The following is an 11,845-nucleotide window of genomic DNA, read 5'->3' as shown; positions in this document are numbered from 1 at the left end:
TTATTTAAGGGGAGGGCTACCTTTCCCTTCCTCCTCACCATAAACCTCTTCATCCCTCCAGCTGTGGGGTGGCAAAGGGGGAGGGCTCTTCCCTGGGGCGAGGCCGGGGCTGCTGCCTGCCGGCCGTGAGGTCCGGCCCCCGCCCCCGCCCCGCCGCCGCTTCCGTGCGTGCTCTCAGTCGCAGCGGTTCCGCCCCCCCTGCGTTTTCGGTTCTGTTTCGCCGGGCCCGGCAGCTGCCCGCGGCGGGCGCCTGGTAAGTGGCTGGGGGCGGGGGAGAATGGCTCCGGGGAGGGGGCCCGGCAGTGCCCGTCCCGGGGAGGCGGCTGACGGGAGGCTGGCTGGGGTTGAGAAGGGAAATGGCCAGAGATGCGCTCAGTCAACGGGCAGGGTCCAAGTGGGGCTACAGGAGTTGGCGGTGGGCCAGGGCTGGTCACTGTGCCTGGGGTGGCACCGTAAAAGCCAGTGGAAGTAAGCTCTCCAAGACTCGGTTTGGAGTTTTAGAAAGCAGGCACTTTATCCAAAGCTTTGGCAATGGAGACACACGGGGGTAGTTCCTCTGAAGTGTGTCTTATCACACTAAGACAGCTATGTAAAGTGGTTTACGTAGTTGTCATGTTCTTCGGGAAGTAACACAGGTAATTAGCTACATACTCCTCATCCCCTTGCACGTGCTCCACAATTTGAGTCGGAAGTCTTTTTGGAGTCTCTTGGTGGTCGTTTGGAAGTGTCCACTGTTTAACCCTGAAGTAGTTGATCTATATGGTTCACCTTAAAAGGAGTTGTTTTTCACCAAGACTTTGCTAGTTGCAGATGTACCTTTTTTCTGAGTTATCTGTTACCTCCTCCCCTTATCTTCGCTTCCTTCTATCTTCAGGGTTAGCACGTGAGTACTTATTTATGTCTTCCTACTGACTGCAGTGTTTCCAATGTGTACACATCTGCATGCTAGATAAGTGTCTTGCCTCAATTCCCCTTAACTCAAAGGGCTACATGACAGTCCTCACTGTTTAATTCTTGTCTTGGCGTGGCCACTGTTCCTGGGGTCCTCGATAGTGGGTGCTGGTCCTTCTTGAACCCAGTGTTAGTGACTGCTTTGGTGTTCTGCTTCCCCTTGCAAAGCTTAGAGGTCTCCATGGCAATACTGAGGAGGTGGAAGGGAGGGGCTGTGTCACTGTAATCGGGAATAAACTCCTTTGTGCTGCTGTAGCATTAAGAAGCAGGCAGGGTTATGGTGACCCTGAAAACAGCTCAAGGCCACTACATGAAGGAGTGAAACTTATGTTTTCACTTGGTCTCTGATACCCACTAAGTTTTGTGGTTGGTCGTTCCAGTTTTGTGGCAGAGCTGCCACTCCCCCCTGCTTGTTCCTGAAAAGCTGGTAAACATTAACTGAGAGTGAAGATAAAGCTGAAGCTTTGCTGCCTGGGGCCCTCAAGAGACTGAAGAGATGGGGACTTGTGGTAGAATACAGTGAGGCTCTTCTGCTAGAAAAGCCCAGATCCTTGGGGCATCATTGTCCTTCCCTTCACCTCTGCGTGCTGCAAGAGGCTGAGGAACACTGAATTACCTTGAGCCTCCAAGCAATGTCTTGCAGATTGTCATAGTCTGGGGTAATGGGCTGCCAAAGGGTCCATCTGCAGCCCCTCAGGGTTAGATGACCAGTGCCTATGCACATTAAATGAGATCCTGGTTCTTCCTGGGTCAGCCAGGAAAACAGCAGCTACCCCTGGAATTGCCCCATCTCCTTCCACCGTGGCCCAGGTCTGTGGGCTGTGGAATGAGCCCTGGGCTCTGCAACTCTGTTGTGGTGGTTCTCTGCTGTCAGAGGTTGATTTTCATCCCCAGTAGAGCCCTGAGGGGTTATTCATATAAAGCCTCTGGATCATCTGGGCAAATGTAGATGCTACTGTTTATCAAAGCTGAACGTCCTGTCTCTCTCTGAGCTGCTGAAGCAAGAGTGCCCAGAGGAAAGACCGGCACAGGTAGGAAACTGCATTCAACTGATGTGTTTGTGGTGAAAGTACAGTTTCTTTTCCTTGGTATTGTTAATGTTTTTGGGAGCATTACTAGGAGCTGATATAAAAATTTTTGATTGTCAGAAGGCTCAGAAAATAAATCCAACTGTTTTTAACCTCTAAAAAGAAACTAGATTCTGTTCATTTATCTGTTTTCAGGTTTTGTTTGATTTTAGTCAGGCCACTGTTGCTGTTGGCAATACTGTGCTTGATTGGGAATGCCAATGTTTTGATATTCAGCTGAGTTCCTTGTTGCATGTGAGTGAATAATGACCTGTCAAGAACTTTGTAGTTCTGGGCTATGTGGTCATCTTGAAACCTTCAAGAGCTTTGAGTCAGCATTCTCTGCTCTGACTAAAGAAGAATCTGCTGTGCTGTTCTATACAGTGGCATTCTCAGACACTTTTCCTGCAACCAGGGTGTCTAGAAGGTCAAATGTTTAAAAGTGAGTTACTTGCAGCAACTCACTTTTCAAAGCAACTTCAGAGCTGTGCTTCAAGAAACTTGCTAAATGTTGGGGTACTTGTGATCTGCTACAAGTGCTGCCCTTGGAGGCTGGTTGATGGTGATATTTTTCTTAATGCAGTTTTGCACTGGACAACGAGTGAGAAATCTTAACTATGGGTGGAAACCTTTCACTGTTCTCAAAAACACCTGACCAAAAGGAGATCTTGCCCAGGAAACGGAATGCTCAAAATGCTGTCACCAATTATGCTAGTGTTGCCAGCTGTGCGGAGTCCCGTGTGCCCTGTGTGTGCGTTGCACGTCGAAGCTATGTCAACTGTCCAACGTGTTGGGGAACAGGAAAGATCCCTAGGGGTAGGTCATTCTTCAGGGTGCTGTGTCCGTGCTTTTTGAGCCCTCTGACCTTGGTATGTGGCTCTTTGCCTAATGACCTTGTCTGAACTAGTTGGTCTTTGTTGTATCCAGTTCAGGAATGTGCTGTCTTGATAACTGCAGCTCACTTGGGACTTCTGTGGGCTGTTTCTGTTGGAGGGGGATGGGGTGGGAAGGCAGGTGATTTCTAGGTCATTGCCCCAAGCCCACCCTGGAGCCCCTGGAGAGCTGTTGTGTCTGCCCAGAGACGGGAATGCTCTAACTGAAATCTTCAGTTGTGTTACACTTACCTTCTAATTGGACAGCATCACCCATAAAGTGAGTGCAGAGGGACACCAGGCTGCTGTGCAATGGCCTGCAATGCAGTCTGCTTTACTTACTTGTGTGTCTAAGGTGGTCTCTGATCTCCTGCCACTTCTTTCAGAGCAAGAGAAGCAGCTGGTGGCTCTGATTCCATATGGTGACCAGAGGCTGAAGCCTAGACGAACGTAAGTCCTGGTAAAGTTTCCCCTTTCTGAACATTTCTGTGTGTGAAGGAAAGGTGTTTTCCTCTTTATGCTCTGTCTTGCAGTAGGTTTGATGTTTACTGTGTGTTTTCAACAACAGGAGATGTTAGGCAGCCTTCTCTACACAGTTGTTGGGGATCTCTGGCAATTTGTACCCTAATGCACCATGTCAGTGTGTGAGACTTTGCTCCTGCTGTGACTTGGTCCTGACAAAGAGTCTGCACAAACTTATCCCGTTTTTCTGGCACCCAGGCTTTTATTGTCTTCTCCCTTTGACCTGCAGCAGAGCTGAAGAGAATGATTGTGGACCTGGTGCTCTTTTTCAGGAAATTGTATGTGTTTCTTGCTGTGACAATATGCCTGCTGACAACATCCCTTGGTACTTTCTTCCTGTTTCCTCGCTCCATTATTGTGCTGCCTGCAGGGCTGAATTCCTCCTCTGCTGCCTTTGATGCCACAGCCACCAGTATATACCTTAACATGACGGTAAGTGCTCAGTTCACAGTCAGAGGATCTAAAAGGGCTCCTTGCTTATCTCCTGTGCCACTCCATGTGGCTCACTAACTAATCATGTCTGAAGTGAGTCTTGCCATTCCTACCATCTCAGTCCACTCTCTAGTTGCTTGGTATCCATGTCCAGAGTGCATTACAGCATGAGCAGTGTTGCTGGCCCGGCTGCATACAAGAACGTCACAGAATGGCCAGAGGTACTGTGAAGGAGCAGTACTGTGATTAACTCTGGGAATCCTTTATCTTTTGCATCCTTAAGCTTCATGATTGTCCCACTTTATCTGATGTGGGAGACAGGTACATGCCTTTGTGGCCAGTGTGGATGGATGCCTGATCATTTGAAAGGGATAATGTGGTCCAGTGTTGCTGTAAGGTCATAGCAGGGGTTGCAATAGTAACATGTGACCCTGCTGCAAGGTGATTTTGTGCTTTGATTTGGGTTTTTTTTTTTGTTTCTCTTTCTAGAATGTGTTGAACATAACTAATAAGAACTTCTACGTGGTCACTGTTGAGAAGCTAGACGCAAAGGTTTTGCACCAGTCTCTAGTAGTAGGGAAGACCACCATGAAAAGCCTACTGAATATCAGTCCTTTGCAAGCTGCCCAGGTGAGCTCTGCTCTTCTTACCTTTTCTCCTAAAGTAATCTGGATGTCCTGGATGAGGGGAGGGGGAGCTCGATCCACTTCTTTGTCATCTGCCTGCCAAACACTTGAAGCTTTTCCATGTGCAGTTTCCCACGTCACACTCTGGTAAGGGGTGCTGTAAGAATTTACAGGTCTCTGGGTTTGAGGCTGATACGTTCCTGGGCAAGGAACATCTGTCTGCTTTTTGGGTAGTGGGCTGAGTTGTGTGCTTGCCTTGAAACAGTGGCCAGCTTGAAAAGAGGTTAGACAAAACCCTGGTGGGAACAGTTTGAGCACAGCTGATCCATTCTTGGTGTAAATGTCAGGTGGGTGGCCTAGGTGACCATTTTAGGGCTTTTTTTCTTCTAGATCTAATTTCTGATTCACTTAGAAATAATTGTTAGGTGAGATCTTGGAATTCAGATACCTAATGAAAGTCCAGTTCTCCCTACTTAGCTGAGCTGTGCACAGATGTAACTGCAGATCTAGTGTGCCTCTTGCTTTCTCTTCTGTTCCCATTTGCAGACCTATTATACAGTGCCCAGCAAGATATTGGATGAGAACACCTAGTGAGTAATTCTTGAACATTCCTTCCCTTGGTTAGTAAGTAGCATTAATTGTTGTAGGCTTTTCATGACTCAGTTTCTTGGGCTGATCCTGTCTGCAGAGTGAAGCTGAGCTTTTCCATTTTAAAATGTGGAGCTCATCTAGATTTAGGTGGATGTCATCTGTCACATCGATTTTAAACTCCTTTCTTCTTCTGTTGGTTGGTATTCACTGCCTAGTGTTGGCTCAACAGTATTGCTTTCCATACATTATAATTATATCAATTTGATGTCTAGATTGTCAACTCACATGCTCTCTTTGTGAGCAGCTAAAGGTACCTTGTACAAACTGCATTTCTCTGCAAATGACCAGAAAATTGTGTGAGGTTCACATCAACCAAAGCATCTGTGCCAGTGGTGCATTGAGTACTTGAGGCCCATGCTTACTAGATCTACAGTTAGAGAGTTAACACCAGCAAAACCATGTTTTAGTGGTGCAGATACTGCTGTGCTTGGACAACTGTGCCTGCATAGCTGTTGTCAGAATATTGCCAAGACAGATCTTTTAGGGGAAGCAGAGAAGCAGTGGAATAACTAAAGACAGGAGACACACAGTGCAGGCAGCTCATGTGAAGTTAACTCTCTCTTTTCTCTTGCAGTAACATTTGCACCTGGAAAAAAGTTAGAGTTCACAATGTTCTCCTGCATATACAGTAAGTGATGCCTGGTTCAGGGCTATAACTAACATCCACGTCACTTACATTGTTTCTCAGCTCTCTTCGAGAAGGTCTGTGGTCACTGTTCTTCAGAACCAGGACTGCCTACAGTGTGAATGTGCTGTTACACAGATAGGTGTGCTTGAGGTGTGAGGAGAAGATAATTCTTCAAAGCTGCCTCTGCTCTGAGAAGTCCCCTGGATTCAGGCTTACTGGCAGCTGAGAATGCCAGTGTTGCTTAAGACAAGCTGGCCTGGCAAACTTCCTTTGGGAACACTGATTGTAGCTGTTGGAAAGTAATTCTTTGGTCTAGAGCTAGAAGTACTGACTGGTTTGATGCCTGCCTGTCTTGTGATATTGGGGGCAAATTCATCAGCCTGGACTCTGTGTGGATGTGTGGCTGGTTACCTCTGAGCGTTCTGATAGCAGCTGCTGAGAAGCTCTTCTGCAGATTCTATTGGCTGAGGCAGCTCCTGTTCAGGGATGGAGCAGGGGACCATACTCAGCTGGACTGTTTTTCAGAGTACAACAGGCCTTGCGGAGAAAGCAAATGCAGGTTAGTTGTTCCTCCCTGCCTGGGAGAAAGGAGCACAACTGCAGTTTCCTTGCTCCTGCAAGGACAGGTTGCCACTGTCAGAGTTAGAGCTCACCCCAGTGTGTGAGATGGGGAGGCGCTTCTGAGGTACAGCAGTGCTAGGATGCTCCATGCAGCCGTGAAAGAAGAGTGGGCTTCATTATCTGAGGTTAAGCCACTTTAGAAAACACTGCAGCAGAAATTATCTCCTTGTATAGCCTGTGTCCACCACAGAATCTCGCTTCACATTGGTGTGACACGCTTCAGGTTGTGAGCCTACTCCTGAAAGGTGGACCTCTAGGTTTGCCATCTACAGACTATTGTCACTGAGTCCATGATTTCTTAAGGAAGAACTGCTTTTGTATCCTGATCTTTTGTGCTCATCTAAAGCCAGGGCTTCACTTGCTGTATCTAGAAATGGACTGTGGAAAGTAGGAACAGTATTTGATTGGAGACAGTATGTGAATCTCTTGGAGGCAGACCAGACTGGAATTCTCCCAAGTCACTAAAGAAATGTCATTGATGATCTCCTGAAATACAGATGTTTATTCTTCATCTTCTGTTGCAATTTGAAGGACTGCATTGTCAAGGTTTCTTTTGGGTGGTCTGTTTTGTGGGTCTTAATGCAGGTTTCAACTGTAACCAGTGATGAGTGATGCAAAGTTCAAACAGATAAAGCATGTAAAGAAGCCCCATGCTACTCAAAGCACAGTAAAAACGGTGCATTTTGGACAGCATAGAGAATAGTTGTTAATGCCACTTTGTCCTTAGTTGATGCTGTGGGCTGACAGGACCTTTACTCTCTCCTGGCAAGCTCTCTGTTAGCCAGACACTGAAGATGATGCCAGTCATCTTTACACTCCTCTGCACCACGTCTCCTCTTGCAACTGATGAGTTGCACGGTGTTGGGAGAACCTACATGGTGTGAGCAGCTCCTGAGGTGACACAGAAAGGTAGTGATTGAAAGAGAAATGCTTTTGTCTAGCTAAATCCATAGGAGAAGGTATGCAGTGAAAAGGCACAGGAGTGTTATGCTGGGGTATGGGGCTTAACTACAGACTGGTCAGCCTCACCTCCATCCCTGAAAAGGTGATAGAACAACTTATCCTGGCTGCTGTCTCCAGGCATTTAAAGGACAAGGGGGTCATTAGGAGCACTCAACATGGTTTTACCAAAGGGGAATCATGTTTGACCAACCTGACAGGCTTTTCTGAAGATGTAACCAGGTGCATGGATGGTGGTAGTGCACTGGATGTGGTTTGTCTGGATTTCAGTAAAGCATTTCGCACCCTCTGCTACAGCATCCTCACAGCAAAACTGAGAGTCTGTGGGCTGGATTGTCAGGGAGTGAGGTGGGTTGTGAACTGGTTGAAGGGAAGAAGGCAGAGAGTTGTTATCAATGGGGCAGGGTCTGGTTGGAGGCCTGTATCCAGTGGAGTCCCTCAGGGGTCGGTGCTGGGACTGGTGCTGGTCAATCTATTCATTAATGACCTTGCTGAGGGAACAGAGGCACTGGCAGCAAGTTTGCTGATGATACTGAACTGGGGGCAGTGGCTGCCACCCCAGAGGCTGTGCTGCCATCCAACCAGCCCTGCACAGGCTGCAGGGTTGGGCAGAGAGACATCCAATGACATTCAGCAAGGGCAAGTGTAGAGTCTGGCATCTGGGAAAGAACAAGCCCATGTAGCAGCACAGGCTGGGGAATGAAGTGTTAGAGAGCAGGGCAGGGGAAAGGGAGCTGGGGGTGCTGGTGGGCAGCAGCATGAGCAGGAGCCAGCAACGTGGCCTCGTGGCCAAGAAGGCCAATGGCAGCCTGGGCTGGATGAGAAGGGCTGTGGGCAGGAGGTGCAGAGAGGTTCTGCTCCCCCTCTGCTCTGCCCTCCTGAGCCTGCAGCTGGAAGATTGTGGCCAGTGCTGGGCCCCTCAGTTGCAGAAGGACAGGGAGCTGCTGGAGAGAGTTGAGTGCAGGGCCACAGAGATGCTGAAGGGAGTGGAGCATCTGCCTTGTGCTGAAAGGCTGAGGGAGCTGGGGCTCTGCAGCTGGGAGAAGAGGAGCCTGAGGGCTGAGCTCATTCGTGTTCTAAATGCATCAAGGCTGGGTGTGAGGAGGCTGGAGCCAGGCTGTGCTCAGGGATGGCCAATGACAGGGCAAGGGGCAATGGGGACAAGCTGGAACAGAAGAGGTTCCAAAGCAACACAAGGCAGAATTTGTTCCCTGTTGAGCTGAGGGAGCACTGGCAGGGGCTGCCCAGATGGGCTGTGGAGGCTCCTTGTCTGGAGCCATCCCAACCCCATCTGGATGAGTCCCTGTGTGCCCTGCTCTAGGTGGTGCTGCTCTGGCAGGAGGGTTGCACTGGATGAGCTTTCCAGGTCCCTTCCAACCCATAACATTCTGGTCTTCTAGAATAGCCAAAGCACCTGTTTTAATGGTAGTGACTGTAGAATGGGCTTCTTTAATGCAGTCTGAAAGACACTTTCTCCAGCGTACGAAATTGAGCTGAGGGTGTCTTGACTGTTGTGTTCTGGATCTATGTAACACGGACAAAACAGGATGGCTCTGGAAATTCACCATGGGACCTTTATATTATGGGAAGTCTCATCTGGTACAATTACAAGTGCAGTTCTGGTCTGCTTTTGTCTTTCAGGGGTACCCTGACCTGCACATACCTATCTTATTCAGAGCAGCTGGCTTTTGAAGACTACCAGTACGTGGACTGCCGGGGGAATGCCACACGGCCTCACCTATTGCAGCACTTCTTGCCGTGACAGGGCCATGCTGGCAGAACTTTTGGGTACAGCATGTTCCACCACTAATGCAGGTCATAAGGAGACAAACTTCTGGATCTTCTCAGTCTATGCCTTAGACCAAAGGCTCAGTGTTTCCTGGGTAAGACTTTTATCTCTCATGCAAAGATGGTAACATACTTGTCTTTATGGACTCTGCTGCCCTCAGACTGTAGCTTCTTTTCTTCAGTGCCTTATCACAGCTGGCACTTCAGCAGAGTGAACAGTGTATGAGGCGTCTCTGTGTAGCTGATGGGAGTGGGCAACACTCCTGCTGCTTTGGAGGTAGTGCCCTGTTAAATCAGGCTAATTCTAGTTGATTTCTCCTTGCCTAACTTTGCACTTCTGTCTTGAATTTAAGTATTTCATAACTTTAAAAAGCAGGACTTTTTGGCTGGATTGCATCTGCATCACCAGAATCTAATGACACTTGCACAACTAAAGTAAGAAGCAGGACTGATGTCTTAAGTAAAATGGGTGCATGTTGTGCCAAAACACCTTGTGAGAATGACTCTTGGGAGACTGCTGTTTTAAAGTGTTCAGTATAGCAGGTGAGAATATGCGGTTTTGTTTAGATATACTTTTAAAACAAGCTCATCCACTACCTTTTCCTTAACAGCATATTTCTCAGCAAGAAGAAAGTCTGTTTTGTGTGTAGTGAGGCAAAAAGGTGACTGCTCTTCTGCCAATGGTATTTGGTTGCCAGCATGTGCTGTTTGTTGTATTGTTTTCTTACATGCTTTGGCATTTAGTGCTTTCAACTTAAACAAGCATGAGAGACTGCGAAGAGCTTAGTTTGCACAAACATCAGGAAACATGTTTTGGGGGATGTGATTTTTATTTGTTGTGTGTGTTTTTTTGTTGTGTTTTTGTTTGTCTAAAACCAACAGATTTTACAGGAGGAGCAACTCTCGCAGCCTTCTCTCTTACAAGAGCTGACAGTTGTGTTCCTCCTAGTGATAGAAACATTAAACTTGACGAATAAAAGTTGCTAGTTTAGCTGCTGCCTGATGTGTTTTAGATGGTAAAATAAGAACCTGTTTGTTGCTGCACTAAAATTGTTATTCATCAGTTCAGTATTTTTATGCATCTGTCCCACCAAAGCATGGAATCAAAAACATCAGAAATGGTTGAAGACTATTGAAAGTCTTTGATCCTGTCTGCAAAATACGTTTGCTTAACCAGTACCTCTCACAGAGCTGTTGCAGTGTTACTCCTCACTGTATCATTCACTGACATCATACTGAAATGGTAACTCATCAACTTCCTCCCTGAAGCTCCATGTCCTGTGCTGAAATCCTCCCTGCTCATCATCTCTCTCCAGTGCTTTTTGTATTTGCCAAATTGTTGATTCCACTGTGCATTTTACTCCCCTGCTGTTGAGTTTCCAGCTGTGTGTTTTATGCTGCTCTTATCCGCTGTACCGTTATAATCTGTTCACAAATAAAGGGCCTTGTGCAACCATGAATGACTCATCTTTGTGCAGCAGGTCTTCACCCTTGCTGTAGCCCAGCTCCTATGGCAGAGCAGCTTCATCAGCAGGGCTGCAGGCATGAAGGGAGAGGGGAGACTTTGATGAGATAGCTTTAAGAAGGCAGAGCAGAGGCTAGGGAATAGGCATTCCCAAGAAAGTACCTGAGGCTGGATCAGATCAGCTGTAGCCAGCTGTGCACTGTCTAGGTGTGGATGCAAACATCACAGTGGACAAAAAATGAGAGTAGCTTGCTCTAGGGACGAGCTGGGAAGCCTCCATCGCTGCAGCCCATTCGCCTTTACCTTCCCCTGCCCTGCCCTTTTTCTGGGCTCTTTGCTGAGGGTGCACCAGCTGTGACCCATATTCACCCAGCCAGATGGGCTGAGGCTAGTTGTGCGAGGAACAAGGCTGGGTCCTTCACTTGGGCCACAACAACTGCCCTACAGGCTGGGGAAGAGGGGCTAGAAAGCTGCACAGAGGGAAAAGAGCTGAGGGTGTTAACTGACTGACTTGCGGAATCAAACTCTATAACTCAAAGAGTTACAAAGAAGGTATGTTTATTCGGCGCCGGGCGCATGGGGGATCGCTGCACCACAAACGTGCGCACCCGACTCAGCAACTTGCTTGGCTTATATTTGTTACAAAGTTACAAAATCATATAATGAGATTATCCGCCTAGACAAAGACACAACCTGTCCCGATTTTCACATGTAAATTAGGTCTTTTCTTCCATTCATTTGCGTGATGTCTCCCGGTGATGGCCGGTGATGGTCTTTGGGGCCTTGGGAGATAAAGGCTGATAAGTCCTGAGGCTTTCTCACCCTTGATCTTCAGATATCTCTTGGCCCCTCCCAGCACCGGTTTCTGCCCTCAAGGAAGTTGGAGGACCCCGGAGGTATTGTGTGGGAGATAAGCGTGACCTTTTACAGCTGGTGTGAATTTTGTCCTGTCTGAGAAATAAGCTTTATACTATTGTGATAAGTTAGGATAAGGTTTATTAGCACCTGTTATTATAAAGCTCTACATCATGACAGCTGTTTGAACATGAGCCCACAGTGTGCCCAGGTGACCAAGAAGGCCAAGGGCATCCTGGCTTGTATCAGAGAGTGGGGCCAGCAGAACCAGGGCTGTGATTGTCCCTCTGTGCTGTGCCCTGGGGAGGCTGCAGCTCCAGGGCTGTGCTCAGGGCTGGGCCCCTCACTCACTGCCACAGGGACACTGAGGGGCTGCAGCGTGGCCAGAGCTGGGGAAGGGGCTGAGG

At 48.0% G+C, this 11,845-nt stretch overlaps 1 protein-coding gene across 2 annotated transcripts; it reads left to right on the top strand.

The window, feature by feature from the left end:
• Positions 1–74: 74 nt before the first annotated feature.
• On the top strand, positions 75–10,567 carry TMEM106A (transmembrane protein 106A). Of its 2 annotated transcripts, none has more exons than XM_062017230.1 (8): positions 75–253; positions 2,602–2,834; positions 3,277–3,340; positions 3,685–3,844; positions 4,334–4,474; positions 5,017–5,060; positions 5,696–5,749; positions 8,972–10,567. In XM_062017230.1, exons 2-8 carry the CDS (start codon positions 2,636–2,638, stop codon positions 9,090–9,092), a joined length of 783 nt encoding a protein of 260 aa, XP_061873214.1. In that variant the 5' UTR covers positions 75–253; positions 2,602–2,635; the 3' UTR covers positions 9,093–10,567. The 2 variants fall into 2 exon arrangements, with proteins under 2 accessions (XP_061873214.1, XP_061873215.1); XM_062017231.1 differs by lacking the exon at positions 75–253 and adding an exon at positions 279–1,982.
• The last annotated feature ends 1,278 nt before the right edge of the window (positions 10,568–11,845 follow it).

Source organism: Colius striatus, chromosome Z (genome assembly GCF_028858725.1).
Source record: "Colius striatus isolate bColStr4 chromosome Z, bColStr4.1.hap1, whole genome shotgun sequence".
Lineage (NCBI taxonomy): Eukaryota > Metazoa > Chordata > Aves > Coliiformes > Coliidae > Colius > Colius striatus.
The sequence above is the reverse complement of the archived record's forward strand: the minus strand, read 5'-3'. Positions and strand labels throughout refer to the sequence as shown.